Here is a 27,336-nt window from a genome sequence, read left to right as displayed (position 1 = left end):
AGCAGAAAATTATTTAGGGGAGGTGGTGTTCTAGATAAATGGAATGTTTTTACGAAATAAAATCTTCTTGATACTTTCTAAGAGATTTCTTTGTTATTAGATGTGATTTTATACTTCAATAGCCGCGGCAAAATTACAAATTATTGAACATTTTATTAATTGAATTTTGTGAAAAGTTGCGCAATTTTTGCTCAAGTTTTGGGTGATTTCTTATTCCTGAAGTTTAATTTGTATTTTCTGGGAATTTCATTGTAAAAAATCCTGAATGATTTTTAATTTATTTATTTATTGCTATTCTGCAACAATTTTTAATTCAGAATACGATGAAAATTTTAAAAATTCCAAACATGTTAATTTTTAATGAATAAAGTATATTTCTTCCGGAATTTTAAGATAATTCTTCCGGGAATTCCAAAGCTAATTATCCGGGAGTTGAATTGAGAAAATTTCAGAATGGATTTCGGTGTTTTTGCGCTTTAAATCTGATTTTGAGTAATCCAAATTGATGGAATATGCAAAAAATTGAATAAAATTCTTTCCAGAATATCCTATTGAGACAAAATAATTTTTTTCTAGGAATTTCAAAGAATTTTCCAGAATTTGAACATCTCAAAGAATGTTCAACTTTTAGCACTCAAAGTAAAAAAAAAAAAGTAAACAATCCAAAAATTCTAGGACCTAGGTCTTCTAGCTTAACTTCGTAATCATTCTTATAGAAAATTTCGCAAAATGAAATAAAAAAAATTCATGGAGATTGTGCAAGAAATTTTCCATATTAAAACATTTTTTTAAATTTGAATTTATTTCAGTTGATCATTTTTTTTCATTCTTGCGCAACGTTGGGCGAGTGTGAGCGATTTAGCGCGATGGCGCGAGAAAAAACGCGTCCGGCGAGTGTTTGTTGCTCGCGAAAGGCATCGACCAGCTCATCGAGCAAGGTGCATGCCGCGGGCCACAAACGCACACACACAATATATATATTTTTCCTCTATAAAGAGAAGTTAATCTGCCCAAAGAAGCAAAGCAGAGACAATAGGATTGAAGAGAGAGAAAATGGGTGGGATTGGGGAGATTTTATTGTAACTTCTGATTTAAATTCCATTATCTTATTGGAATTCTTTTGATTTTTCTCTTTCTTTTGGTACATGATAACACCGGCAAAATGTGGTGGAGTCATCTCCCAAATGGGGGTTGATTGCGAGAAAATTTGCCTAAGAGCAAATTGGGTGGTGGTGGAGCAAGGAAAAAAAAAGAGCCAGACAAGTGGAGTATTGCGAGTTTGTGGTGTAAGAAGAAGTATAAGAAAAAAACGCACCGGATAAAAACACGCACCATTTGAAATGTGGACAAACAACTTATGAGAGAAAGTTTTATCTCTTGGAGTCTGATATATAAAGGGAGGAGGGTATTGTGGGGTCCACACCACACCGCAAGTTTAATGGAATCAAATGCTATATATACAACAATTGGATCTCTTTCCTTAATCTTTTTTCTGTTGCAATTAAAAGTTTTTCTTCTTCTTTGAGGTTTTTGGGGTTGTGTGGTAACTACCCCCAGTTTCCTTTGCCTCTCAACCCCCCCACATCAACAATGCAACATCCCCCATCATTTGTAAGAGCATTGCTGCTGCTGCATAACATTGCACTGCAATGTGGTGATTGTGTTGAGATTCTCGCACTCTGTTTTAATTCACCTGTGCAACCAAAGAGTGGAGAAATATCCAACATCTCAGTGGCACAATCAATAAAATGTATATATATGTCCACTTTTCTTATTCATTAAGGTGCCCCGTGTCGGGTTCAGTCCGAATGATATGTGCCGAAGCGACCTGTAAGAAGTGAATAAACGTGTTTTCACGTTTCTCCGTGGTCCGCGCGCTCTTCTTCTTCTTCTCTGCGCGTTTTGCTTCTGTGGCCTGCCTTCGGTCACTAAACCGTCATTTGCATTTATATTGTTATTATTTAGAGCCCCAGCAGCACAAGAAGTGCTTTGGCTCTTCATCCACATTCAACGCACCACATCAGTGTGTGATATGCAAAAAAGTGTAGAGGGGGGTCACTTTGGTGCACTTTAGACACGGTGAGATGAAAAAAATAAATAAAACAAAAATTTGCCGTAGAACAAGAAAAAAAAATGGATCGTATCGAATATTCGGTGTGACATAACTCCACTCTTACTCAATCAATTTCATTGAATTGCCCGTTAAATTGTATCCCACGCGTGAGCACATTTACACCAACCATTCACTGTTCTTCCGGAATTTCGGAAAGTTGACTAATTTTGTTTTTTCTAAGGGTTCCTACCCGGGAAAATTTTATCAACTATTTAAAAAAAAAAAACGTCAATATACCTTATTTTTGCATCTATTGTTGCTGCGTATACGGACCACAGTGTTGCGGAAAGGGATTTTATGTCTATGTAATGTATAATCCACCGTTCCGGAAAGCACAATCACCAAACACACACAGTGAATTTCACACAAAACGGGAACCACAATGATGGGCGCGCGCCGTGTGGGGGAGGGATTTAATTTGGTGTTCCGGATAATTTAAATGTCCTTCCGGAGCACCATTTACCACCAATCACCCTGATTGCAGAAATCACAGATAATTTGCCGTTTGACCACCTGTCGTCATCGCCGATGTTACCCCAGTGCACTGTAGCATCCCTGGGCTAGAAATGAACCCTTGGGTGCCAATTTTTTGCATCACAGCCCCCAAAAATCATCACAAAAACACTTTCGGAATTCACACAACACCCCCGTCTTATGGCACACAGTATATTTTTTCTTGAATTATTAACCTTCTCTGTGACCTCTTGACCACTCTTCCTTAAGCACAATAGTCATCGAGATTATCACGCACGAAATTTATATAAAAAAAATCAGGAAGAAGAAGTTAAAAACGGTCAAGAGTGGAAAATTTACCGGAAAAATTACCCGCTTAATGGGATTTTTATTTTTATTTCTATCAAAAAAAATCTCTCTTTCGTATTTCAAAGCGATATGTTGTCTGTGTGATGTACAAATTGCAACTGAGATGCTGCTTCACGCTGAATTGTTGTTCAGCAGCCACACAGACACAAGAGATGCCCTGGACCAAGTGAGAGCGAGAGAGAGACATTGTTGTTTGTGCCTATGTATGTATGGTGGTGCTCAAAGTCGACGCCCCCATTATCCCGAAAAAATCCCACAACCGTGTTTTCTCTCGCAATTGTTCAAATTGGGGGATGAAGAGTGAGAGAATGCTTGGGAGATTGAGAGCGCGCACACGTTCCGGAAGACTTGAAGAGAATTCATGAGAGAAAAATGGGGATAAATGGGGCATATACATTTTCCGGGGGGGATGCTGCAGCTCTGCACAAACAGCAAAAAATATATATTTCAGCTATATTTGAATTTAAATACCTCTGCGGTGGATATTCTATGTTGTGAAGGTGCAGGAATGTCTGTATGTGTTTTTATTTTAAAGTATATCGCAGGAAATGCCTTGGTGTGGCTTCTGTGGGAAAAATTCCTATTCCGGAAGGTATTTTTTGCATTCCTCTTGATGTTTTTTCTCTCTTTGCATTGTTTACATTTTAAAAATATCCTTCCGGAATAGTTTCCGGAAGGATTTTCTTTAAAAATTTGATATTTTGTTAGGTGTTCCGGAAATGCTTTTTTGGCGTATTCCTGAATACTTTTGTAGTCTTATAAAAAAAATAGGCTTTGTTTACTGTTTCTAAGGAAAAGGATTAGTTTTGACCATTCCGGAAGTATATAGATGATGTGGGAATTTTTCCGGAAGATTCCAAAAGCGACCCCCAGGAAATTTAGGGTGGAGGGGGTATATAGCAAGCAACTAACAATCCATATGGAAGGAAATGGAGCAGTTTGAATAGAGAGAGAGTATAAGCGTATACAACACCAGAGTAGAATCTTTTGTTGGGTGAGCAAAATATTGACAAGGGATTTGTCTGAGTCAACCAATTGAGTGTCGTGTTTGTTTCACCGATGAATAGAGAGGCCACGCCCCCGATTTCCACGTACCATTGTCTCTGTCTCGCCAACAGCAAACAATAGCGATATTGTTTGGGTTGTGCGCCAACACCAATACAATGTTTCCCGTATTTCAAGCAAAAGGAAAAGCGAAAAACAAAACGCGCGCTCTTCTCTCACGGCTTGCCAGAGTCTCCCAGAGATGCTTCCTCAATGGGCGGCCGGGGACACAATTGGGCGCCCCCGAAATTTCTCTTTTGGCGCGCATAGCTCCAAGATTTTCATGTTGGGGGTGGATGAGAATGGGATTTTCCTTTGGGGCGTCTCCATTGCTCCAAAGAGTATGTACACAGTACCCCCCAAATGGTGAATGTCCCTGTGAAAATGTACGAATAAAGGAAAAGGAGCAAGCTCACCAGAAGCAGTCACCTCCTGCTGCTTACTTGCTTTTCCTACCCTCCTTCTCTTTGGACACATTTTGCCAAAAGAATCCTTTATGTGGCGGAACTTATGCACGAGAGAAGCTTTTTCAGGGAGGAAGGAGGGAAGAATGTTTTCTTAGTATGTACCCACCAAAGAATCAATGCAGAGGAATGCAATTTCTTAAGATGTGAGCAAGAGAAAGAGAGACAAAGAGAGAGAGCGCGAAATGTAAGAAAAGGGTAATATCCTTGAGGAAAAGTTCTCCACAAAAGGTCATTTATGTCCCTTAATCTTCTTTTATTTTTATTTATTTTTTATAGAAAATAGAACAAAGAAGAGATGTTCTCAATTAATTTGTCTTAATGGAAATTTCTCATCATCAAGACCAATTGATAAATAATGATTGAAAACACAAATAAATTTCCTTTGAGAGAATTAGCTTGAAGAGTTTTCTTTTCTTGGAATTTTCTCAGAGGAAAATATTCTTAGATATCTTTTAAAAGTAATTAATTCATTGATTTAAAGATGATTAATCAATAATTTTTTTGAGGGAATTAATGGAAAAGGTCTGTCTTTGAAAAAATATTTTGCAGAAAGTTAAGAATAAAGGAAAAGAAAATATTTTAAGGATTATTTTTCTTTAAGATTCTTAACTTTCTTAAATATCTGCAAATCTTTAATTTAAAAGAGACCTCATAAATTAATTGAATCAATAATTTTATTGATAAATTATTTATCTTTCAATCATTTTGTCTTTCTTTTGGAATAATAAATATTATGGAACTCTTAGAAAATATTTATTTAAGAAATAAAAGCCTTTTGAAGCTAAGAAAAACTTTGTTGAAAGAAAAAATAGAAAATGAATTAATTAATAAATTAACAAATCTTCAAATAAATTAACATTTAAAAGAATAATTGAATTGAAAATCTCACAGCCGCATTTTCTTAAGGACTCGTCATTAAAAAATAATCTAAAGAGTTCTTTCGAAGGTCTGTCTATGATTTTAAGAATATTGCGAATAGATAAGATGTTAAGTTTTTGTCAGGCTCAATGCCAGGTTGATTTGAAAAGAACCGTTAAATGGTTTATTTTCCATCAAATAAATTTATCAATTTGCAAATATTTTTTTGATTATTAGAAAATTTTGAAAAAAAAAAATAAAATTTGGTTAATTATTATTTCATTTGATCTATAGACCTTATATTATGTATTCTGAATTCAAGATTTGAAGATCTTAATTGCTCATTCTGAATTTTCAAAATAACATTTTTTTTATGATTGACTTTCGGAATGAAAACCAATATTAAAATAATTTTGAATTATCTTGCCACAAATAATAACGATTAAATTTTCCCTGTAAAATTCTTCTTATTTTCTTGACATTTGGGACGAACAAGTCCCTTCATCAGGCTTCAAAACAATTGAAATTCTATCATGAAATTTCATTATTTTCTTTTCAAGTTGTAAACTTCTAAACCATCCTTTAAAATCTAATTAAAAAATTGAAATATCAATCGAAATTTTCTTTTTAAAAGATAAATTTTCAAATTTTTTTTAAGGATTAGAAATCTTTTTGATATGCTCCCCCTTTGTGTTCTTTAGTTATTCCAACGAGGGTTGTTTTGTAGTGTGCTTTTAGGGGAAAAATGAAGGGAAAAAAGGCGGAAATGTGGGGAAACATTAGCGTCTCATCCATCACTTCCGCTTGACATTTTTGGTGGTGGTTTTTGGCGCTCAAAGAAAATGCAAAGATAAATATATATAAACTGCAAAGATAAAAATTAATTATAGCATGGATGGAACAGTATAAAGCGAAAGAACGGTAAGTAAAACTTACGGGCTGTGATTCTTTCTTTGTCAGTGAAATGTGAAATTGACGGAAAATTGAGGATGGGCAATATTTGAGGAAGGCTTTCTCGCGCACCGAATCACAGCCAACGCTCAGATTATTTGTGAGAAGCCTTAATCGTGGGCGTTGGCTGTGATTCGGTACGCGAGAAAGCCTTCCTCAAATATTGCCCATCCTCAATTTTCCGTCAATTTCACATTTCACTGACAAAGAAAGAATCACAGCCCGTAAGTTTTACTTACCGTTCTTTCGCTTTATACTGTTCCATCCATGCTATAATTAATTTTTATCTTTGCAGTTTATATATATTTATCTTTGCATTTTTATATGTATATATATAATGTATATATCTATGCATTTATATATATTTTATTTTATTTTATATGTGTATATATAAAACGCCCCGCTTCGCGGGGCGTTGGACTTATGCAACTCAAGATATGACATGTAAACTTTAAAACGCGATATCTCCGGAACGGCTACATAGATTTTCTTCATTTTTGGCATGGTGATAGATACTATAGTCAACTATAACATATCAAAATTTGAAGCAATTCTATAAAGCGGTGCTCGAGATATTCATCGAAAACACATCGAAAATTTTGTTTTCGATTTTAGCACCACTTGCGGACATTTTTTGAACTTGCGATGTTCCGAGCAGTTGTAGGGCTCGTTAATATCTTTCATTTGAGCCCGAGTTGATCAAAATCGGTCAAGCCGTTCTCGAGTTATGGCCGATTTTCGATGAAAAATTGTGGCGGCCATATTGGCTAAACGGCTTGGCCGATTTTAAAAAATGAGGTATCGTTGGAAAGCTCTTGATGGCCCCTACAACATATCAAAATTTCAGACCTCTAGCTAAAATAGGGGCTGAGATATAGCGAAAACAAAATTTGACAGTTATTCAAAATGGCGGACGCGGGGGTGGGGGGTTGGATTTGACTTCATAATCGGATGTCTTCCACCCGATATATGAACTTTGCCGTTGACCGCAAGTCTCTATCTATTACCGTTCTCTTGTAATTTAGCGAAAGGTTCCGGCCGGCCGGCCGGACGGCCGGACGGCCGGACGGACGGACGGACCGATTTTTGGCGCATACGTTTTTTGGAATGTGAGGACCCTAATTCGTGCTCATCCCAAGTTTGAGGCCGATCTGACGACTTTGCATTTTTGAGTGTACACAGAAGCTGTGCTTCTTTTAAGAAAGAATCACAGCTAAAAAGGGAAGAAGGATCCCCAAAAGCGGTTAAACAAACTGAATGAGACATCAATGATGAGGAAATAAGATGAGCTACGAAACTCTCTAACTCTATATTCGTACTGGAGCCTTCTGTGCTGCTGCACCACATGAGGAGGATTTCTTTTCTTTGCCAACTTTGCAGCACATTGCAGCATTGAACGAAACAACAATTGGCATGCTCTCCAGAGGGAGAGATAAACACAAATAATCAGTGATTGTTGAAACAATACAAACATTATCATGTTTTGTGTGTCAATGTGATCAAAGAGATGCGCCAAAGGGGCAATTTCCCGCGCGATTCGTTCGGCTCTCTTTTTCCCTTCTGCTCAAACAATTGTTATTGTCAGGCACTATAAATCCCCCCGGTGTGTGCGGAGCATTTGATTTTAATTGGCGAAATGGCAGGCAAAATGCTTCACTTGGCGGAATTTGATGGGTGTCCCCTCCTCTCTCCCAGGGGGCTTTTCTCTCTCTATCTCTACGGCGTCTTATTAGTTTTCTTTTTTTTTGTTGCTCAGAAACATCTTTTCTTAAATATTGCTTCTTATATACATACATAATGTACTATGTTTTATCTGCTCTCTCACACTCATATATCAAAATAGATCATTTCCTTGGACACTTGCCGCGGAATACCGATGCACCCACGAACTGCACCTGCTCGTGAAATTTTCCGTGAAACGCCAAATGACTCTATCATGCGCGGATCAATGCAATAGATTTTGCTTACAGATTGCTCTCTACAGCGAGAAGAGGGGCTACAAAGTTGCCTTCTTGATTGACATTGGAGGCTAAGAATGGGATGATTTTGGGGATTTTGTGGTCAATGGATTAATTTGGGGCAAGCATGGTGGATTTATTTCATTCACTATTTGATTGCTAATTTTATTTCCATGAGATTTTAATTAGAATTGATTTTAGAATATTTTTTTTTATGCTTAATTCGTTCAAAGATCGTTCAATAAGGAAAATTCTTTGGAACTGTTAAAAGATTCAAAAAAAATTGTTGAAAAGCGTTAAATGTTTGATTTTTTCTTTTGGATGTGACATCTTTTTGACGTTCTGATGAATGACTTTACTTCTTCAGGTATTCTTCTTTATTCTTCTTTGTAATCTTTTTTATTCGTTTTCATGGTTATAATTATTTTTGAAAGAATCAAATTTTTGTTCAGTAAAATAAGACAAATATTGCCCCCAGAATTTCTATTAGGGAAAAAAGAATTTTTTATTTGGATGAGGGAAATGAGGTGCATTTTCTCTCTCTTATCGATCCTTAACTTTATTGGCATTTTTATGGCAGTTTAGCTAAATTTTTCTTTAAGAATAATCCTAAGAATTCTCTAAAAATGTTTCCAGATTTTTTAAAATTGTTTTTCATTTAAATTTAGCAAACAAGTATCTTGCTAAATCTGGAAAGGAGAATATTGCTCATTACTTTTCTCAGTCAATCTTTAAAAAAAATTCAGTAATTCTTTATCTGTTTTATCATGTTTTTCTTAAAGAACAATCCTATTTTTATCATTTTTTTACATTTTCTGGATGTTAAGAATGTCTCGTAATCTCATGTTGAGATTTGAAGATCTTAATTAGTTTCGAGATTTAAAAAAAATCAAGACTCTTCATAATCATGACCAATATTTCTCTCAATAAAAAAATAAATATTTGAGAAAAATTTATAAGAAAAAATTCTTCATCATGTACCTAAAATAATAATTTGTTCTTTCTGAAAGAAAATTCTCGCTTTTGGATTTTCTTTCCATAATATTTATGTTGTTGAATCTTATGAGAAATGTATAGGTGGCAAATGGGGTGCCATTGCTATCTATACAAAAGCATAGAGTCTCACTACGATGCGGCGAGGGGAGGAGGGGTTAGGAGGAGGAAAGGAGGGTGTGAGCCTTCATAAGCGGATAATGTTTTCATTATCGTGTGGGTTGTTCATGGAAAATCCATCTTGTCGCCATTCAATGGCATTTGTGTTGCCTTTTGTGTCGTTTGGCTCGTTCGTTGCTTTTCTCTCTACTTGTGCACAATATATATAGCACTGTGGTGTTGTGTGGTGAAAATTGGAAAATCTTAAGCCGCGTCTCCTCTCTGCGGTGCACAAAAGGTCTCCTCGCGCGTACAATGGGGTCGCGTGAGGAGCTGTAGTGGGTGTGGGTGGTCTATTGATGGGAAAATCAATGAGAGTCACTGGGAAGTATCAGTTTTTCTTTCTTCCTCCCACGCGCACACAAACCCCGCTATGGTAGCCTCCCGAAGAAAAAAAGGAGGTTGAGGAGCTGATCAATCAAAATCAATGTCCATGGCATTCAGGATGTTCCCACAATTGAAAAAACACTGCGCTGAAAATTCAACTGAAAGACCCTCTCTCGCTACAAAGGTTCTCTGTAGAATTTTGTTGTTCTTACTTGGTAATCCTCCTTCTGCTATTTTAGATTTTTTTATTGAATTCTAGGAATTGAGATAATTGAATTTTCCAAGAACATTCTACAATAGTTAATTTTCTCAATGAAAATAATAATCTTTTATTATCTATTTAATTTAATTTAATAGAGAGTTCAATATATAAAAAAAATCATGCCTTAAATGATTTTTTAAATGAATTTAGAATGAAAATACTTTTTTTTTGTAATAATAAATTCCCAAATAAATTGAAATAGAGAATATTCGTTTTGGGGGATTTTCACAGCCACTCTTGTACTTTGCCTGCCACGAAAAATAAATCCACCCCCGCACGTTGATGCTGTGAGTTATTTTACCCTCAAACCGCACAAGTGGGTGCCCTTTTGTTGCACTCCGGTGCCAATTGAAAATTTTATACTCTGACAAGTGTTTTGTGTGCACGCGGGGGTGGTTGTTCTATGGATGATATTGAATCCACACAGACGGTGGAACTCTTCACTTTTTCCTCATCCTCTGTGGTTACGGAGTTATTGTTTCAAGGGAAGAAATAAAAATGCAAACGATCCTTAACGAGGTTTTTTTTGTGTCCCTTAGCGTATGTGTGGGAGGGTTCGACTGCCTGCAAGGGATATGTTTGGGGGCAAAGAGCGAGGAGGGGGTGTTTTTTGGCATAATCCGTCGTCGTATATTGTCGCTTGTAGGTCATCAATGATTAATAGCATTGTTTGTTGTGCGTTGGGATATTTGTCGCGCGCGCAAAAAGGGGTCCATTTGCACAGCCCTTGTGCTCTCTCTCTGTACCCAACCCCTTGTTGGCTTTTTCTCTTCGCTTTTTTTTTTCTTCTTTGCTTTTATGTGGCCCAGAAGAGAGTCTCACAAGGAGAGAAATAAATAATAGAGAGATGCTTGGAAATAAATAAATAATGAGAGCAAGAAGGGGTGGCTGTGTACTAACCAGGGAGAGAGGGCTAGAGCCAGTAGGTAGAATACAGAAAAAATGTATTTATTGGTCACTTTGTGAAATTACAGTCACGTACGTGGTATTTTATTCTCCACGAAGGGTTAGGTTTTTAGTTCATCTATTTTTAATCCGTAATACAACCCAAACCCACCCCCGGTCAAATCGATTGCCAATTGGCGCCGATATTTCATCGGAGAGCAGCTTCGCTTTTTTTTTTCTTCTTCTTTTGAGACACAATTTGCTTTTTCTCCGTATAAAATGAGGGGTTGGTGCGCGCGTGAAAGGCGAGATGATTCTTTACAGCACCCAAGAGAGATTTTCTCTCATGTGAAATGATCCAGTGTCGCATTTATTGATTCATCCACCACCCATGCCTCACCCTCCTCTTTGCCCCCATAAAGAGTGACTTCTCGTAGCTTTTTCGTGGACAAATCCACACGATAAACACACGAGTCTTGCCCGCAATATTTTGAGGATTACACCAAACCATGGATTTTCCTCAAAGTGCAAACAAACACCAACCCACATTCATTTCCTCTGAAAATTGACTTTTATATGCCTCAAAATGCTCAAAATTTGACTTCTACGAGGAAAATATTGAGCGGGAGATTTAATTCTTTGCAATATTTTATTAGTTTTGTAGGGAGTTTTGTTAAATTTCTTAAGAAAAAAAAAGATTGAGAAAGAAACATTGTCTGTACTCGAACCGAAGACTTTTAGGATATGAGTTCTGGGCTATAACCATTGTACCCCTTGTTTTTCACGTTAGGACTGAGAAAGACTTTAAATATCTTTGAAAACTTCAAGGATTTTTGCTAAATTCTTAATAAATATTTATGAAAAATTTATCAGATTATGATGGAGGCGCCTGGTAATTTAAACTTTTAATTGAAAATTAATAAATCAGAGAATTTACGTCTTACTTGTAAAACCCTCGTAAGTCTTAACATAGAAACGATGGCTTTTCTTCTTGAAATTTGAATTTTCTTCAAAATATCTCAACTGAAAAAAAAATCTAAAATAATTCAGTTTTTTTATAAAATTTTATAATTTTCTGTTCACAAACTTAAAATAAAAATTTTTAAGACTTTAAAATGGATTTGCAGGTAAAACGTGAGAATGCAATGGAGACGCCGGGTAATGCTGAATTTTCATAAAACTTTGAAGATTTTTATTATTTTCCTTAACATTCTTTAAAAAACAATGAGATTTATTTTAAAAATAATTTCCTGGACATTCTGCATTCTTCTCCATTCACTTCCTTGTCCATGAATTTTTGCGACAAATTACTGGCGAATTTTCTTCCCCCATCCGGAAAGATAGAGGGAAAATAGTTCAAGGAAGTGCCTCGATGATAGAGGGCATAGAAGAATTATCCATTATCTGCTTACTTGGCGGGATTATGGGATGATAATCCGGCGTGACGAGCAAGAAAATTGACGAGGCGATCATTGGGCAAGGAGGAGAGGATGAAGAAGTAAAGTCCGGGTGTCAGATGTTGCGTGAAAAACCAAATTCAACAACCAAAAATGAAGAAAAAAAATGAGGGGGAATTAGGTTTCACCCATAAAAGTCACGAAGGGACTCCCTGGAGCGCCAAGGTTTTCCGGGAAAGTATGTCAGGAGGTTGACTTTTGCCGTGTGCTCGTGGCATTTTTCTCATTAACGCACATCCACCTACAACATTGTAAAACATCATAGTGAAGGGGTTAATTGCGAGCACGCTCACTCAGTGAGGTAATTTGGGGAGCTTCTTCTCAATCAAGAGGCTCATTGTTGTACCAACAACACTGTGTAAGGCATTGCAATGGATGGGGATTGCGGGCTAACAAAGGAAACTCATATAATAAAGTGAGTTGTGCAAGAAATAACTTGAGGTACACTTTGAGAAATTCTCTGTTCAAATGAAATAGGGGTTGATTCAACAACGTTGGATTTTATTTTATTTTTTAAGCTTTAAAAGCTTTAAAAAAATTAAATTGAATGAAAATACTGACAAAAATGGTTTGTGTTTAAGACAAAATCTAATAATTTTAAAGAATTTTTGTGATTTTTTACAATAATAATTTTTTATGAATTCTTTTTTTTTAATGTTCAGGATATTTTAGGACAAATTTTAATATTTACATTGAAAAATCTACATTGTTAACCTTTATCATTTAACTACTGAAAAAAACGGTTTGTGTCTATGCTAAAATATTTTAAATTAATGATTTTGTTTAAACACACGCAATCGAAAAACGAAACAGAATTAAGGCCAAATATACTTGAAATTAAAATCCTATTAAGTCCTTTTAAGACTGATTATTCTCAGTAAAAGGAAAGCAAATCATTCTGAGTACATTTCACAGCAATGAGGGGCTGTATGGAAGGAAGAAAAGGAAATGTGGTGAAATGTAATCATTTTGTATTATTGTCGATAATTCTTGCATGGGGGTTGGTTGTGGCTGCTGTGAGTACCTCCCGGGGGCGATATTGTCTCACTCCCGGGTATGCGGGGGTGGTGGGCAAATCGACCAAAATCCCATCGAACTTTTGACATAACACCCCCAAGGAGCACGCCGGCGACTCTAGCCATTTTGGATAACCATACACCTATCCATATGGTGTCAACTCACGGAGTGTGCCACGACTGAAGTACAATTTCTAATATTTTGAAGAATTAAAAATATTTGGCAATTTTTTTTGATTAGTTTTAGTTAATATATGATGGAGCAGATGTATTCAGATTAAAATAATTCTAAATTATCTAAAATTAACAAAATCAGTCGTAATCAGTCTGCTCCACGCCTCAATTTTGGTGCCAACACAGAGTCGTGGCTACGCGTGAATTTTGGTTCCAACAAAAATCGGAGTTTACGCCTAAATTTTGGTGCCAACACAGAGTCGTGGCTACGCCTAAATTTTGGTACCAACACAGAGTCGTAGCTACGCCTCAATTTTGGTGCCAACACAGAGTCGTGGCTACGCGTGAATTTTGGATCCAAAAAATTTAGAGATTACGACTCAACGTTGGTTCCAAAATACAGGCGTTGCACGCGTGAATTTTGGTTTTAAGTTAATATCAGAACACGTGGTTTTAGAAATCATAAAATATTTAAATCATTTTCAGAATATTAATCCATAATTAATATTTTATTGATAGTTTTCTAAATTTATGTTAAAATTTTATCATATTCTGAATTTATAATGTGTTTTAAAATAATTTTGTATCATAACCTATTCTTGGATGTATCCGGGAAGATGTTCTCCGGACAAGCGATGGACTGTAAACAATCCAAAATCTTTGATAAATTACAATTTTCCGCAAAGGATAGGCAAAAGAAATTATTGAAACATATTCTAAGGATCATATTGAGTATCACTGAACATAATTTTATGCTCTTTTTGGTACAAAAATCGCTATTTATAACATAAAACACTATCGCATTTCGCAAAAATGTCATTATTAATTTAATGAATTTAATATAATCATTTGATTTGAATAATTATAAAATTTTCTAATATTAGGTACAAATATTTTTAATTATTTTTACCTACATAAGATTTAGTTAGCAAATGAATGAATATAGTTTATTATATGCAAGAGATACAGTGATCTATAGTAGCACTATATATTACAATAATTGCAAAAAATTTTACTTAATTTGAGTGTAAGATTTAATTTGAGTGTAGGGTCCTGTAATAAAAACTAGATATCTACCTGATTGTTCTTAGAATTCCATTGATAAAGTTTTAAAACATGTAATCCTTTTACAATATGAGAGATACTTTTTGGACTTTTCGAAGAATTAGCAATTAGCATTAGCATATTTTTCTTCTGAGGGAACAATAATGCAGCCCAAAGAAAAGACCTCCCAATTTCAGGTAGATTTTTAATAATTCTGAATTTTTTTTCAATTATCATTTTTAATGCTGAATACAAGATGTGTTTCCCAATGATTTCTTAGAGCAAATGCGTCAGCAACATAAAAAATGCTCTTATGTGCTGAAGAAAATTGTACTGAAATGCAAAGCTTTTTCATGTATTCGACGAATGGTTGTCCTTTTGAGGTTATTTTCAGCTACACGTGGCATGGATATTTTATAAAAGTTTATTTATTGAAAACTAAAGTGATTTATGCCATTTTAATAAAGTTTCTAGCATAAGAAACATAATGCAATGTTGTATTAAATAAGCATAATGATGTGGGTATAATTTGAATTTTTTTAATTGTCTAATTTTTCAAAGAAATATTAATTTTTATGAAATGAGAAGGTCATTTATGACTCTTCTAATCAATATCCTATCTGAAAATCAATCTCGCATATGTTTTTCACGCGTGAAAACGCGTGAATTTTTCTTTGTGAATATTATTGCCAAGACGAGGTATTTTTGCCAAAGTACATCTCCATGAAATTTGGCCATTTACCTCCCGGTGAGGCAAAATAGAAAAGGGAACACTATTGTAAAAGGAGAGCATTAGGTAGAGAAAATAATGTGTTTGAGAGAAAGAAAGATAAGTGAGAGGGAAAGAGAAAAAAAATGTCAAAAATTTTGCCTACATGTAGGAGTTTTTTCAGTCGTGGCAGAGGCTGTTTCCAGACACCATACGGATATCCCTATGGTATTCCCTAATTTAGGCGTAAAATTTTACCTGCTATGGAGCCACGACCCGATTTTGGGTACCAAATTTTTCCCAATACCATCATATATGGTGCACCATACGGTGCCTGAGCGGGAATCCCGCGCGGAATACATTTTGGCCGAAATGGAATACGGCCGGGAACCGCCGTGCTCTTTGGGCCGTCATCGGTGTCGTGTTCCCTTGGCCAAAATCGCCTGAGACATGTGTCATAAACAGGGAAGAGATTAGGCCTCATTTCCTCCCGGGCATTGCCCACCTCCTGCACCCACTCACCTCCCTTCCGGGTGCACCGCACAGTGGCTAAGAATGAGATAATTTGTTCACGTGACGAGAATATTGCGCGCGCGGGGAATGAGGGAGAGAGCATTTCAGGCGCGCCAGCAGCCAATTGATTGAGGGGGTGAATTTTTTTCTTTTTTTTCTTTGGGGGGATGAGAAGGGAAATGAATGTATTATTCACATGTTGTGGGGAATTTCGGCATGCTTTACTTATGTTGGTTTGAGAGCACACAACCCCCCAAGATATTGGTTTGTGGTTCGCTCTAAAATACAAAATCCAATCAAATTGAGTGGCCCATTCCTTATGGGGCAACTCCTCTCTCTTCTCTTCTTTTTTTTCTTTACCCATTTTATATATAACTTAACCATTCGGAGGCTCTTCTTCTTGCCATGAAGAAGAAGCAAAAAAATCCTCCCTCAATTATTCATCCCATTCCGTACAAAACGAACGAAAGAAAAAAATCTTTTGCAGAATAAAATAAACTTTGAGGAAAAAAAATGAAACTCACCTCAAGTACTTTGCAATTTTGGACATTACTTCGCCCACTGTCCGCGAAAACTGATCGCAATGGCACACCTAGAGGCCCCAGAAAGTATATGGATGGATCCCTTTGCAAATAAGCCATATCGCTCGTTTTTTTTGTGTGTCGTGAAAATAAATAGAGGCACGGCCTGATAAAAAGCCATTCTTTGCTTAACAACAGAACCCTTGTTGATTATTCTGCATGCCCCAGCACCTTCCGCATTGGAAGGGAATTTATATATTTATTGTACTTGGTTCACCCTGTGCGTTGGCACAACAATTGCTCTATTTTTCCGTTATTCAACAGGGAAAAATTAGATATTGTTTAATTTTAAAGATGGCGGCTATCAAAGGACGCTTCTCTTAGAATTAGAACTGTTTTGGATGTTAAAAATAACGTTTAGTACTTAAATTCAATCTTTAAAAACCTTGACGCCTTAACTGTTCGTTATAAATAATTTTAAAAATGTTTAAACTTAAGAAAAGAAAACAATTTTTTCCTAGAACTTTCCCTAGCTCTGCTTCTGCTCTCTAAAGCTTCTGGGTCTGTGGAACTTTAACAAAAATATCTTAATCTGAATAGAAAATATAAAATAAAGTGATGAGAAAATTAATTTGAACCAATTATTAATTTTTTTATTAATATTAATTTATTCATTCTAACTTTTCAATATAAAAAAAATAAAACCTCAAGTTTCCCGCCAAATTGATACTCCCTTTGGCTATAGCACTTAACATTAGCCAATGCATAATAAGAAAAAGAAATGAAAAAAAAATGTGTTGTGGGTGGGAAATATGATGCATTTAGTAGCAAATTTCATTTGCATAAACGACGCTTCCGGGCGCCTCCACGTGAAATGAGATATCGTAGCATGATTTGATGTTGTGTGGCGGTGGTGGGAAATTAATTGGGTGTCGTTGCATAAAAAGGGATGGACTGACTCCGTCCTAGCCTCATCCATCCATCCCCATCTCTTTTATTGCCTCCAACCTCATGGTGAAGGAGAAGAAAGAAAAAGTAAAAGAAATCCCTAAAGTGTGGGGGATGTTGGCTCATGTGACAATTGATGGGTTCTTTTATGTGTGTGACGTGATTGAGATTGCCCCCCTGCCGCTCTCAATGAATTCTTAATTTATCGTCAAACGTGATCCTTTTGCAATGGTGTCCTGGATGGACATACTCATCCCCCACTACACCCATTCAATGCTTATTATTTGGGATTTATCGCACGATGAATGTAATGAAGTGAGATTTTTGCCAAACGGCTAAAAAAGTAAAAGAGAATGAAAAGAGAAAATTAATGCCATTTCCGTTGTTGCGTGCGTGTCACTCGAATCACGGAAGTTTGAAGTGTCCAAAAAGGAAAAGGCATAAGCAAATGTGCATTGGAGCGTTCGCTTAGGCCTGGCGCTCTCTGAAGAGGAAGAACAGGTGCATTGCTTATATGTTGCGTTGTGTTGTGCTGCTGCGTATTATATATAATTTTCCATTCACAAAAATCCCCCTCCCCTCACACCCGAAGAGTTTATTTTCGAAAATTATTTCGATGCCACTCTAAGTGTTCCATCCTCATCCTTTGCCTGTGTGATACTTAAATCACAAACTTAACCTCATCCCCACCCCCCAGCCAGGCGTCTTTTGCATTCCATAAAATGTGTGCAGCAACGATTGAATTCGTGCCAACACAATCGACAAGACGCCGAATTATTTTAACTTCTTAATAAAGCGAATGGGGATCATGCATTTATCAATGGACTACACCACCCCACTGATATTGCGCACCTAAAACCAGGTGTCAACAACGCCTAATCAACACTCTTATACTATCCCTCTCTTTCAGTCTTTTTTGCTAAAAGGGACAAATGTATAAGATAAAATTATTATTTTTTGCTGCAAAAAATAATCAAGAAAAGGAGAATGAGAAAAATCAACAATAGAAGAGTGCTTATGGGGTGAATAGGATCGTTTAGCTGTTGGGATCGTAAAAAAATAATAATAATTAAAATTTAAAAAAAAAAATGCAGAATTTGGTCTTTTCTCCTGTCTTTTACTTCCTCATATAGCTGCTGGTTCAATCCAAGATCTTTTTGCTTTTAATTGAGAAAAAAAAAATAATTAAAATTGCAAAAAATGGGATCAAAATGGCAGCTATTTTTTGCTTCTCAGAAAGGTTTTAGTACAGGCTGGCCACTTCACATTATCTTCCATTTAGCTGTTTATTAATGTTCTATTTAAAATAAACATTAAAAACGAGTGTATGAGAAAATAAAGATCTTATTGCTTAAATTCGATAAAGTATTTATATAAAAAGATTCTAAAGCGCACGAATTAATCCTATTCACCTTCAATAACGATATTCTTTATCTTTCCTTTCGTTATCAATATTTGATAGACGAAGAATACAATATTTCTTCACAGGAAATGCATGTGTAATAACAACAATGTGTTAAGTAATTGAAGGGTTAAAGAAAAACCTTAAAAATATCTTTTTCAAATAATTTGTTTTCAATTTTCTCATTCATTTGTGTGAAAAAATGAAATTAAAAGTTCATTTAGAACTGAATTCATCAATTTTTTAAACATTTTACTTTTACTATTTTGTTTTCTTAACCAGAACGTCGCTAGAGTTTTTCAAACTTCTTCCCTTTGAAAGATTTATTATTTGAATATTTTAGACAAATTCTTTTAAGGAGATTAAAAATGAAAAGATAAAAACAATTTAAGAAAATGAATGAATATTTCATATTTTTCATTAAACCCTAACAAATTTTTATATGATTTTGACATTTTGATAAATGTCTGACATTGAAATATTTCTGAAAATTTCAATGATTTTCAAGAGCAAATGTGATTTTCAGTTCTATTGAAATATAACTATTTTTATTAGAAATTTCAGAAAAATTTTTAAGACAAACCTGAGCTTAATAAGTCAAATAGGAATTGATAAAAAGCTCAAATGGTTAAATTTTCAAACAAGACCGAACAAAATTGATTATTCTTATAGGAATTTTTCTCTTCACAATCGTGAAAACTTATGTAGGCCGTTTTTGATCTTTTCCTTAACCCTTTGTCTGACTTTTTTTTTAAACAAGAATCTAATTTTTACTGAACAAAACTACAAATTGAACTCTTATATTTACTGGCCTAACAGATTCAAAAAACAAATGCAAGATTAAGGTTGCTGGTCAGGCACAATCTTGGACGAAAGGGTTAACTTTAATACTCAGAATCTCCTATATTATTCTCAAATAATTATTAAAAATACGTTACTACATACAAATTCCATTAATAAATCTCTAGCTTTGCACTCAAAATTATTTAAGATTTAAAAAAATCTTCTTAAAAATAAATAAAATCTTTTTTGTTCTCTCATGAAAAATTTCATATTCATGGGAATTTTTCATGTGAAAAATAAACCCTATGCGCATGGTCTTGTCAACCAGCTGTGTTATGAAACGTGACATTCCTGCGGGGATTTGCGAAGTTTGAAGTGTTAGAATAAAGAATTTGCTGGCTGCAAGAGAAAAAAGCCAAGGAGGACAATGGCTCAAATCCAGGTGTGGAAGAGACTCCTGGGTTCCCCGAAGCTCCTGGCCCCAGTTGCGAGCTTTGCTGGGTAAGTATTTCACGGGAAAATTTTCAATCATTCCGGGATGTTTTTCAAATCAATTTTATTGGGGGCTTTCCAGACAACGCCGTGGAGCGGGTAAATGGGCACCAGATCCGGAATTTATGAAGAAATTCGACGGGCCCATCATGTATCCGGAGACAATCTACAAGACATGGAAGCCAGTGCAGTGGAATGCCAAATTGCCACCAGTTGAGAAGAAGGTGAAGAATACGACGATTAACTTTGGGCCACAGCATCCGGCGGCTCACGGGGTGCTCCGGTTGGTGCTTGAACTCGAGGGGGAGACTGTGGTGCGAGCAGATCCGCACATTGGGCTCCTTCATCGTGGCACGGAGAAGCTCATTGAGTACAAGACGTACACACAGGTGGAAATTTTTTCTTTAACTAAATAAATTCAAATCAAATCAAATAATTTCCTTTGTTTTTTAGGCTCTTCCTTACTTCGATCGCCTGGACTACGTGTCGATGATGTGCAATGAGCAATGCTACTCGATGGCCATTGAGAAACTCCTGAATATTGAGGTGCCCCTTCGCGCGAAGTACATCCGGACACTCTTTGCGGAGATTACGCGACTCCTCAATCACATTATGGCCATTGGGTGTCATGCCCTGGACGTGGGTGCTCTCACACCATTCTTCTGGCTCTTTGAGGAACGTGAGAAGATGATGGAGTTCTATGAACGCGTTTCCGGAGCCCGAATGCACGCAGCCTACATTCGCCCCGGTGGTGTGAGTCTGGACATGCCTCTTGGACTGATGGATGACATCTATGAGTTTGCAGCAAAGTTCGGGGAGCGCCTTGATGAGGTTGAAGACGTCCTGACGACCAATAGGATTTGGGTGCAACGAACAGTGGATATTGGGATTGTTAGTGCCGAAGATGCCCTCAATTGGGGCTTCAGTGGGGTCATGCTACGTGGCTCTGGCATCAAATGGGATCTCCGCAAAGCTCAGCCGTACGATGCCTACGACTTGGTGGACTTTGACGTACCCATTGGGACAAAGGGGGATTGCTACGATCGCTACCTCTGTCGCATTGAGGAGATGCGTCAATCACTGCGAATCATTGAGCAGTGCCTCAACCAGATGCCCCCGGGTGAGGTCAGGACGGACGATGCGAAGATTGTGCCACCATCGCGTGCTGAAATGAAGACAAGCATGGAAGCGCTGATTCATCATTTTAAGCTCTTCATCCAAGGATATCAAGTAAAGAAGAAGAAGGAGGAGAATCTCTTCAAGGACACAACTTGATTCCCTTTTATTTCCCTATTGCAGGTCCCTCCTGGAGCAACCTACACGGCCATTGAAGCCCCCAAGGGAGAATTTGGCGTTTATCTAGTTTCAGACGGAAGCAGCAAGCCCTACCGGTGCAAAATCAAAGCTCCGGGCTTTGCTCATCTCGCCGCATTGGACTACATTGGGCGGAAGCACCTTCTGGCTGATATTGTAGCCATCATTGGGACACTGGATGTTGTCTTTGGGGAAATTGATCGCTAAACCAGTGATGTAGATTAAACAAAAAAAAAACCGAAATAGATTGTTTTGAATTCAAATACAATGAAGTTTTTTTTTTTTTATTTTAACCTTGTGGTTCGTATGGAAGTAGAATGAATGGAATTAGTTTGAATTGTTGTACGAATGAAGCGTATTGTAGTACTTTAAGATTGAAGCATAGTGAAAGATAATCATAATGATAGAAATACGAATATCTGGATCGGAAGTGACCAAATTTCTTTTTGTTTGTATGGTTTCTCGATGAGGTACTACTGGGAGCCGAGTCGATGTTATCAATTTTCGCTCCTGTGGCTGAATTCGGCTGGATAAATCAATAAATCACTTCTTTTACTAATCACTAGTTTACTAATTCAAATAATTATAAAGAAATTTATGATTAATTAACAGAATTATGAAATGTTTTGGAGGACAGAAAAAGGCGTGATGTTTTTGTTGACATAATTTGAAGTGAAGTGAATTTTCCGCTAGGCGGCGCGGCTAGTACTGAAACAGTCGGTTGTCGCAGTAACAATTAGTATTAGATTGTACTTACCTACCTGAAGAAAGTTCTAAAAATTCTCCGAAACTTCTTAACAGTGTCAAGATAAGCTAATACGCAAACCATAGATTTTTTTTAGACTCACGCATACTCCAGAAGCCCCAGAAGACATTTATGTATAAAGCAACAAAGAATTTTGTTTATAGTGTTTTTATTTCAATAATATCTTATCATCATAATTTTTTTTTATCATCATTTCCTATCTCAAGTTCTTTTTCAAACACATTATCAACAATTTTTTATGCTCAGATATTTTTGTTTTGTTTTGTTTAAAAGACTTGTCTGCTTCTCCCGCCAATATAATTGTGGAGTCCCCGCGTGGAGGCTTCTTTTTTGTTTTTAAAATTTTAAATTTAACCTCACTTTCTGCATGCCCGAATTTGTTGGCTTTGTATCCCCCATTTAGCGGGAATTGCGGCTGTTTTGATGTTTTTCATTTTTAAATCTTCATTTTGGCACTATAAGTGTATGATGGCTGATGGATTCCTCTTTGGGATTTATTTATTTATTTATTAAATGTCTGCACTGGTATGGCCTACAACGTTCTCTCTCTCCTTTGTAGCTTCTTGGTGGGATTTTCCTGTGTCAATGGAATCCCCGCAGAAAACAAATGGGAGATTCAGCCGAACAAATTGAGCACGTACGCGCGGGCAATAAAATATCGAAAATGCTTCAGAAGGCGCCATTTTTTTCTTTTCATTTAACTTTTCCTTTCTGTTTTTTTTGGCCAATCCGTCGTTTTTTCGAGGAATATTTCTTCATCTTGTTTTACACTTCTAACTAGTTAATGATTATCTGTTTCTATTTGTGTGGGAATTTCGCAGTGATCTATTTTCTTTCATTTTTTTTTCATTTCTTTTTTAAAATGTCTATTTTAATGTTTTCTTTTTAACTATTTTCTATTTTAGTTCTTTTTTTTTAGTTTCTACGTTTCACCTTTTGCGCGTTCGGAGCTGTACTAAGAAGCAAAATGAGAAAAACGCGCGTGTCTTTTGGGGGCCATGTTTGTTTCTCTTTAGCACAATATAGTTTAGAACAGCAAAAGGACGCTTCTGGGACTTTTGTTTTAGTACAGCCACGATCGCCATTTCTGCTTTATTTTTACACAACTCCTTCATCCTGTCTTCATAAATTTATTTTCATGTTTTTTTTTGTTCATTAATAAACACAAAGAAAAAAAGTTTGGACAAAATTTTTTCGTCTTTTGCAAGTAAATTCTACAAATATTTTCTCCCACAAAAAATCCATTTAATTCGACCTACCAATTTGTTTTTTTTTGCGATTGCAAATAAAAGGTTTTCTAAATTTTCCTTTTATTCTGTTCTTTCAATTGTTTTCTTTTCATTTGAATATAATTAACCTCATATAATATTCTTTAAATCTTTTCATATTATTTTCTCATTTTTTTTTATTCTATATTCACTTTTTTTATCATTCTTTTGTTAACTTATTGCGAGAGAGAGATAACGCAAAGAATATATTTTATTTTCTTAATAATTTTCTTTTCAATGAAAATGTTTTTTTTTCTTCTTCCAATATAACCACTTAACGGACAAAATGCATAATTTTTTTTGTCAACATTTTAAACATTTTTTCTCATATCTTTTTTTAAAATTTTATTTAGGCACCTATTTTAACAAATAAATCTCTTTTTTTTATCCACTGAAAATGTCTCAACGTTTATCTTCTTCTTGTTTTTTTCTTTATCCCCATCGATAGAATAAATTTTTTGGATGAAAATTATTATTGCTACGCGATTAGAACGATCTCTGGGTCGTCTTTAGTAAAAAGAGTATTTTTTCTTCTTCTTCATCATCATTTTTTAATTAATAATATTATAATGTCTCCTTGGGCTGAAAGCGTCAGAAAATCGCTGAATAACGACCAATATAACCAAACTTTTTTCTCCTCATGTTGTTCTAAATAAAATGTCTTTCATTCTTTTTTAGTTTCTTGAATGTTTTGTTTTTAGTACTCTTCGAAGTGAAAACATAGAAAATGATTAAATGAAATATTGAAAATCTTTTAAGAAAATTCTTTTCTTTGAATAATTTTATCAACTGAGAAAATGATCAAATTTCGTGTTTCCTATTCAGTTAAAAAAAAACTTCTTCAGCAACTTTCTTATGCTTTCAGCAATTAAGTAATCAATGTGGCAGACTTCCCACGGGCTGACTTCCAAAAGCAACCAATGGCAAGCCCGTTGCATCCACACAGATCATTTGCACCTCTTGCATTCTTTGGTATTTCAACTACAAACTAATTTAATTTAATTTTAAAGATATTTAATGTATTTTTTTCTTTCTTTCTCATCATTTCATTTTAGTACACGAGTACACGCTAGCTAAGTAAAATGATAAATCTCTCTCTCGGGGAAAAAGACAACAAGAGAGAGAGAAATCCAGAGAACCATCGTCATTTTTTTTTTTTTGAGAAAAGATTTAATTTTTCTTTAAATAACTTAACGGTTTTTTTTTGAAAGAATGTGTAGGTGGGTGGAAAATTGTCTTGTGGAGGATTTAAACGGCAAGAAATGCATAATAAAAGTTTATTCCTTGAGATGATTCTCTGTGTCTTCCATCAACACGTCCCAAGTAGCAATGAATTAGTTGGTTGGCAGCCATTTTGTAATTTTGACAATTCAGCATTTTTTCATTTGTGTTTGACAGCTAAATATCGCTCGCATCTTATGCTTCTCCTACAAACATGATGAAGCTTCAGCTGATCAAATGAACGACAAAAAAAATGGCTGATTTGTCAGCATAATTCACAACATGCTGACGACGCCATTTTCCTCCACAGAAGACAACATTCAGCGTGAATTTATGTTGTTGTTTTGATGCACAATAAAGCAAACAATGTGTGGTGTATCGAAATGTCGATAAAAGGCACTTGGTAAATCAATGCTATGTATGTCATACGCCACTGAATTTTGTGCTAAAATATGGCGCCCATAAACGGTCGCAGAAGAGTCATAACGACCATTGGAAGGCTGTTAAAAGAATTTATTTTTCAAAATTGTTTTTGTGTGTTTTTTTTGGAGTTGAAACGATGGTTTTCTAGATTTCTCGAGGCCCTCAAAACCCAACGCAAACAGGTTTATCTTTTTTTTTATGGTCTTCCCACGCATCTCTTGTTTTTTTGCATCTTTGTTTCTTTTTTTTAAACCACTAAATAACAACAACAAACAAATTGTGTGTGTGTGTGCATAATGTCGGTCGGGCCTGCAGTTTTTTTTTCTTTCTTTAGACGGCCGTCTCGGTGTGGCTGTGCGACGATAGGCGCTCCACATCGATCTCCGGAATTGTCAATTCATCCGGGATGTTGTCCGCATACTCAATGGATGACGTCTGAGATAGGCGCTTACTTAGCGAAGTCTGCTTCCTCAGCACTTCAGCTAGGGTGGTGTTGGGATGGTGCTCGCCATAGCGGGCGTCCAGACCCTGCCTAAAGGCATTCACCACGCGAATCTACACGCATTTCAAAATTTTTTGCCGCCATTTTGGAATTTTTTTATTTTGGTTTGTTTTGTTTGCAAAAGTTCGTTGCGCGATTTTGTTTGCGGGAGGACACGCGAGATAGAAAAAAGGAAGAGAAATATAAGAAAGATAAATAAATAAAAGATCACTGAAAAAGAAGTCACGAAAGATTGTTTTTTCTTAATTTGTCATAATTGGGTCGCTGTGGAGTTGTGAAATAGTCGCAGAGCGGTTATCTTGCGGTTATTTCCTCCTTTTTTTTTTAATTTTTGAAACATCAAACCATTGATCTCTCTCTCTCGTCTTTCTCTAAATTAATTTAAATTATTATTTATTTTGCTTTTAGATGTAGCACTAAATTAGTAAATGTTTTTTGCAACACTCTATGCGCCTTTTTTTTTCAGCCCAAAATTTCAGGCAAAATATCAATAAAAGAGTAGAAAGAAAAAAATTGTCATAAGTTTATAGTAGAAAAAATCAGCAATGTGTTTTAGTGGCTGGCCAAGAAAAATTCCAAAAAAATTATATTAGAAAAAATACTCAGAAACGGTGTCAAGCATCTAAAGGATGTGTTTTGTCTATTAAAGCTCTAAATTAAGTGCATTAGCGCTAAATCTAAGTCAGGATTATGCAATTTTCCACAAAGATTCTCCTTTAAGAATTAATAAATTGACATGATCAAATCTGAATCAATTTTTTGAGTCATTTCTAGCCTCAAAATTGAGTCGAGAATTGATTTAAAAATTAGTATCAGAATTAAAATTTGTAAAAATTGCAAAATCCACGATTAATAAAAGTGTGATGAAAAATGTTTAAGAAAATTGCCGACTCTGACTAAATTAGTCATGCAAGAGTCATTGCAACTACATTATTTTATTATTAATTTTTTTAATTTGTTTAAAATAATTTTCTTTTGCAATGGAAGCATGCACGCCTTCCACTTGTCCTCCGTCGTCGCCTATCATACTCTCACACTCAGGCACACAGAGAAAGTCGTTCAAGTGCGCAGACATTTGCATGTCCGTGCGAAAGAAGGTAATACAGGTGAGAGATAGACGGGAGGATAGAGGTGAGAAAGAGTTTTTGCAACAGCAGCAACGGAAAAAAATGGCGACATGATGCTTAAAAGCTTCAGATAACCTCACTAAATTGCGCGTCGGTGGCCAACTTTGTTTTATTCTTAACCTCAATGTATGTAATTTTACTTTGTTCGTTAGATTGAATTGTTTCTTTTTCTTCTAAAGTCTTTTACCTAATTTTTATTTAATAAAGGTATATAAAATATGTCTGAGGACTAACGTTAAAAAAATAGCGTTGATTTGCAATTTCTGTTATTTTCAAATATTAAAAGAAAAGGGCGTTAAAACAGCTAAAAAAAAACTCTAAAGAAATACGTGCCTTTGTCGTATTTTAATTGTAACTTAGCATTAGAAAAAAATCGTTTTATCTTTTATTAATAATCTCCAAAAATAATAATTTCTAGAACCTCACTAAAAGAGCGTCTCAGTCGCCATTTTTGCTGCTTTTGAAGCATTTTAGCATGATAGAAAGAATGAAGAGAAAATAGAGAAAACTATATAAGAGACCTAGTGATGGTTATTTGTTTTTTTAGTTAAAAGTAGAAATATTTTTCTAAAGTTTTTTCTTTTTTTTTTTTGACTTAATGATTTGCTAAATCCCAAAAAGGAAACGTTAGAAAAATATTCTTACACTTTCTGCCATTTCTAGGCCATAGAGAAACTGTATAAAGTGGGAAAGAGAGAGAGAGAGAGAGAGAGAGAGAGAATTAATTCGTAGCTTGCACCAACACTTGTCGTAAGAACTTAAAAAAAAGAATACGATTTTTGCTATAAGGGTTGATACAAACGACAAATTTTCTGGT

The 27,336-nt window shown here is 35.6% G+C and overlaps 2 protein-coding genes across 4 annotated transcripts in view; one reads left to right on the top strand and one right to left on the bottom strand.

The window, feature by feature from the left end:
* Positions 1-19,709: 19,709 nt before the first annotated feature.
* Positions 19,710-21,480, top strand: LOC129793785 (NADH-ubiquinone oxidoreductase 49 kDa subunit). Its single transcript, XM_055834122.1, has 4 exons — positions 19,710-19,907; positions 19,981-20,287; positions 20,352-21,128; positions 21,198-21,480. The coding sequence occupies exons 1-4, from the start codon at positions 19,834-19,836 to the stop codon at positions 21,417-21,419; spliced, it is 1,380 nt and encodes a 459-aa protein (XP_055690097.1). The 5' UTR covers positions 19,710-19,833; the 3' UTR covers positions 21,420-21,480.
* A 629-nt stretch (positions 21,481-22,109) lies between these two features.
* Positions 22,110-27,336, bottom strand: part of LOC129793783 (plasma membrane calcium-transporting ATPase 2) — a 34,364-nt gene continuing 29,137 nt past the window's right edge. For all 3 annotated transcript variants that reach the window (XM_055834119.1, XM_055834120.1, XM_055834121.1), the window contains exon 12: positions 22,110-25,445. In XM_055834119.1, coding sequence (XP_055690094.1) covers positions 25,221-25,445 — 225 coding nt within the window. In that variant the 3' untranslated portion in view covers positions 22,110-25,220. The remainder of the gene's footprint in view (positions 25,446-27,336) is intronic.

This window comes from Lutzomyia longipalpis, chromosome 3 (genome assembly GCF_024334085.1).
Source record: "Lutzomyia longipalpis isolate SR_M1_2022 chromosome 3, ASM2433408v1".
NCBI classification, from domain to species: Eukaryota; Metazoa; Arthropoda; class Insecta; order Diptera; family Psychodidae; genus Lutzomyia; species Lutzomyia longipalpis.
This window is presented reverse-complemented; position numbering and strand designations above follow the sequence as displayed.

Bases quoted from the DNA above. Each gene is read 5' to 3' on its own strand.
- LOC129793785 (XM_055834122.1), top strand. From the start codon at position 19,834: ATGGCTCAAATCCAGGTGTGGAAGAGACTCCTGGGTTCCCCGAAGCTC. The intron at 19,908-19,980 runs GTAAGTATTTCA...GGGGCTTTCCAG, and splicing joins CCAGTTGCGAGCTTTGCTGG to ACAACGCCGTGGAGCGGGTA. The intron at 20,288-20,351 runs GTGGAAATTTTT...TTTGTTTTTTAG, and splicing joins AGTACAAGACGTACACACAG to GCTCTTCCTTACTTCGATCG.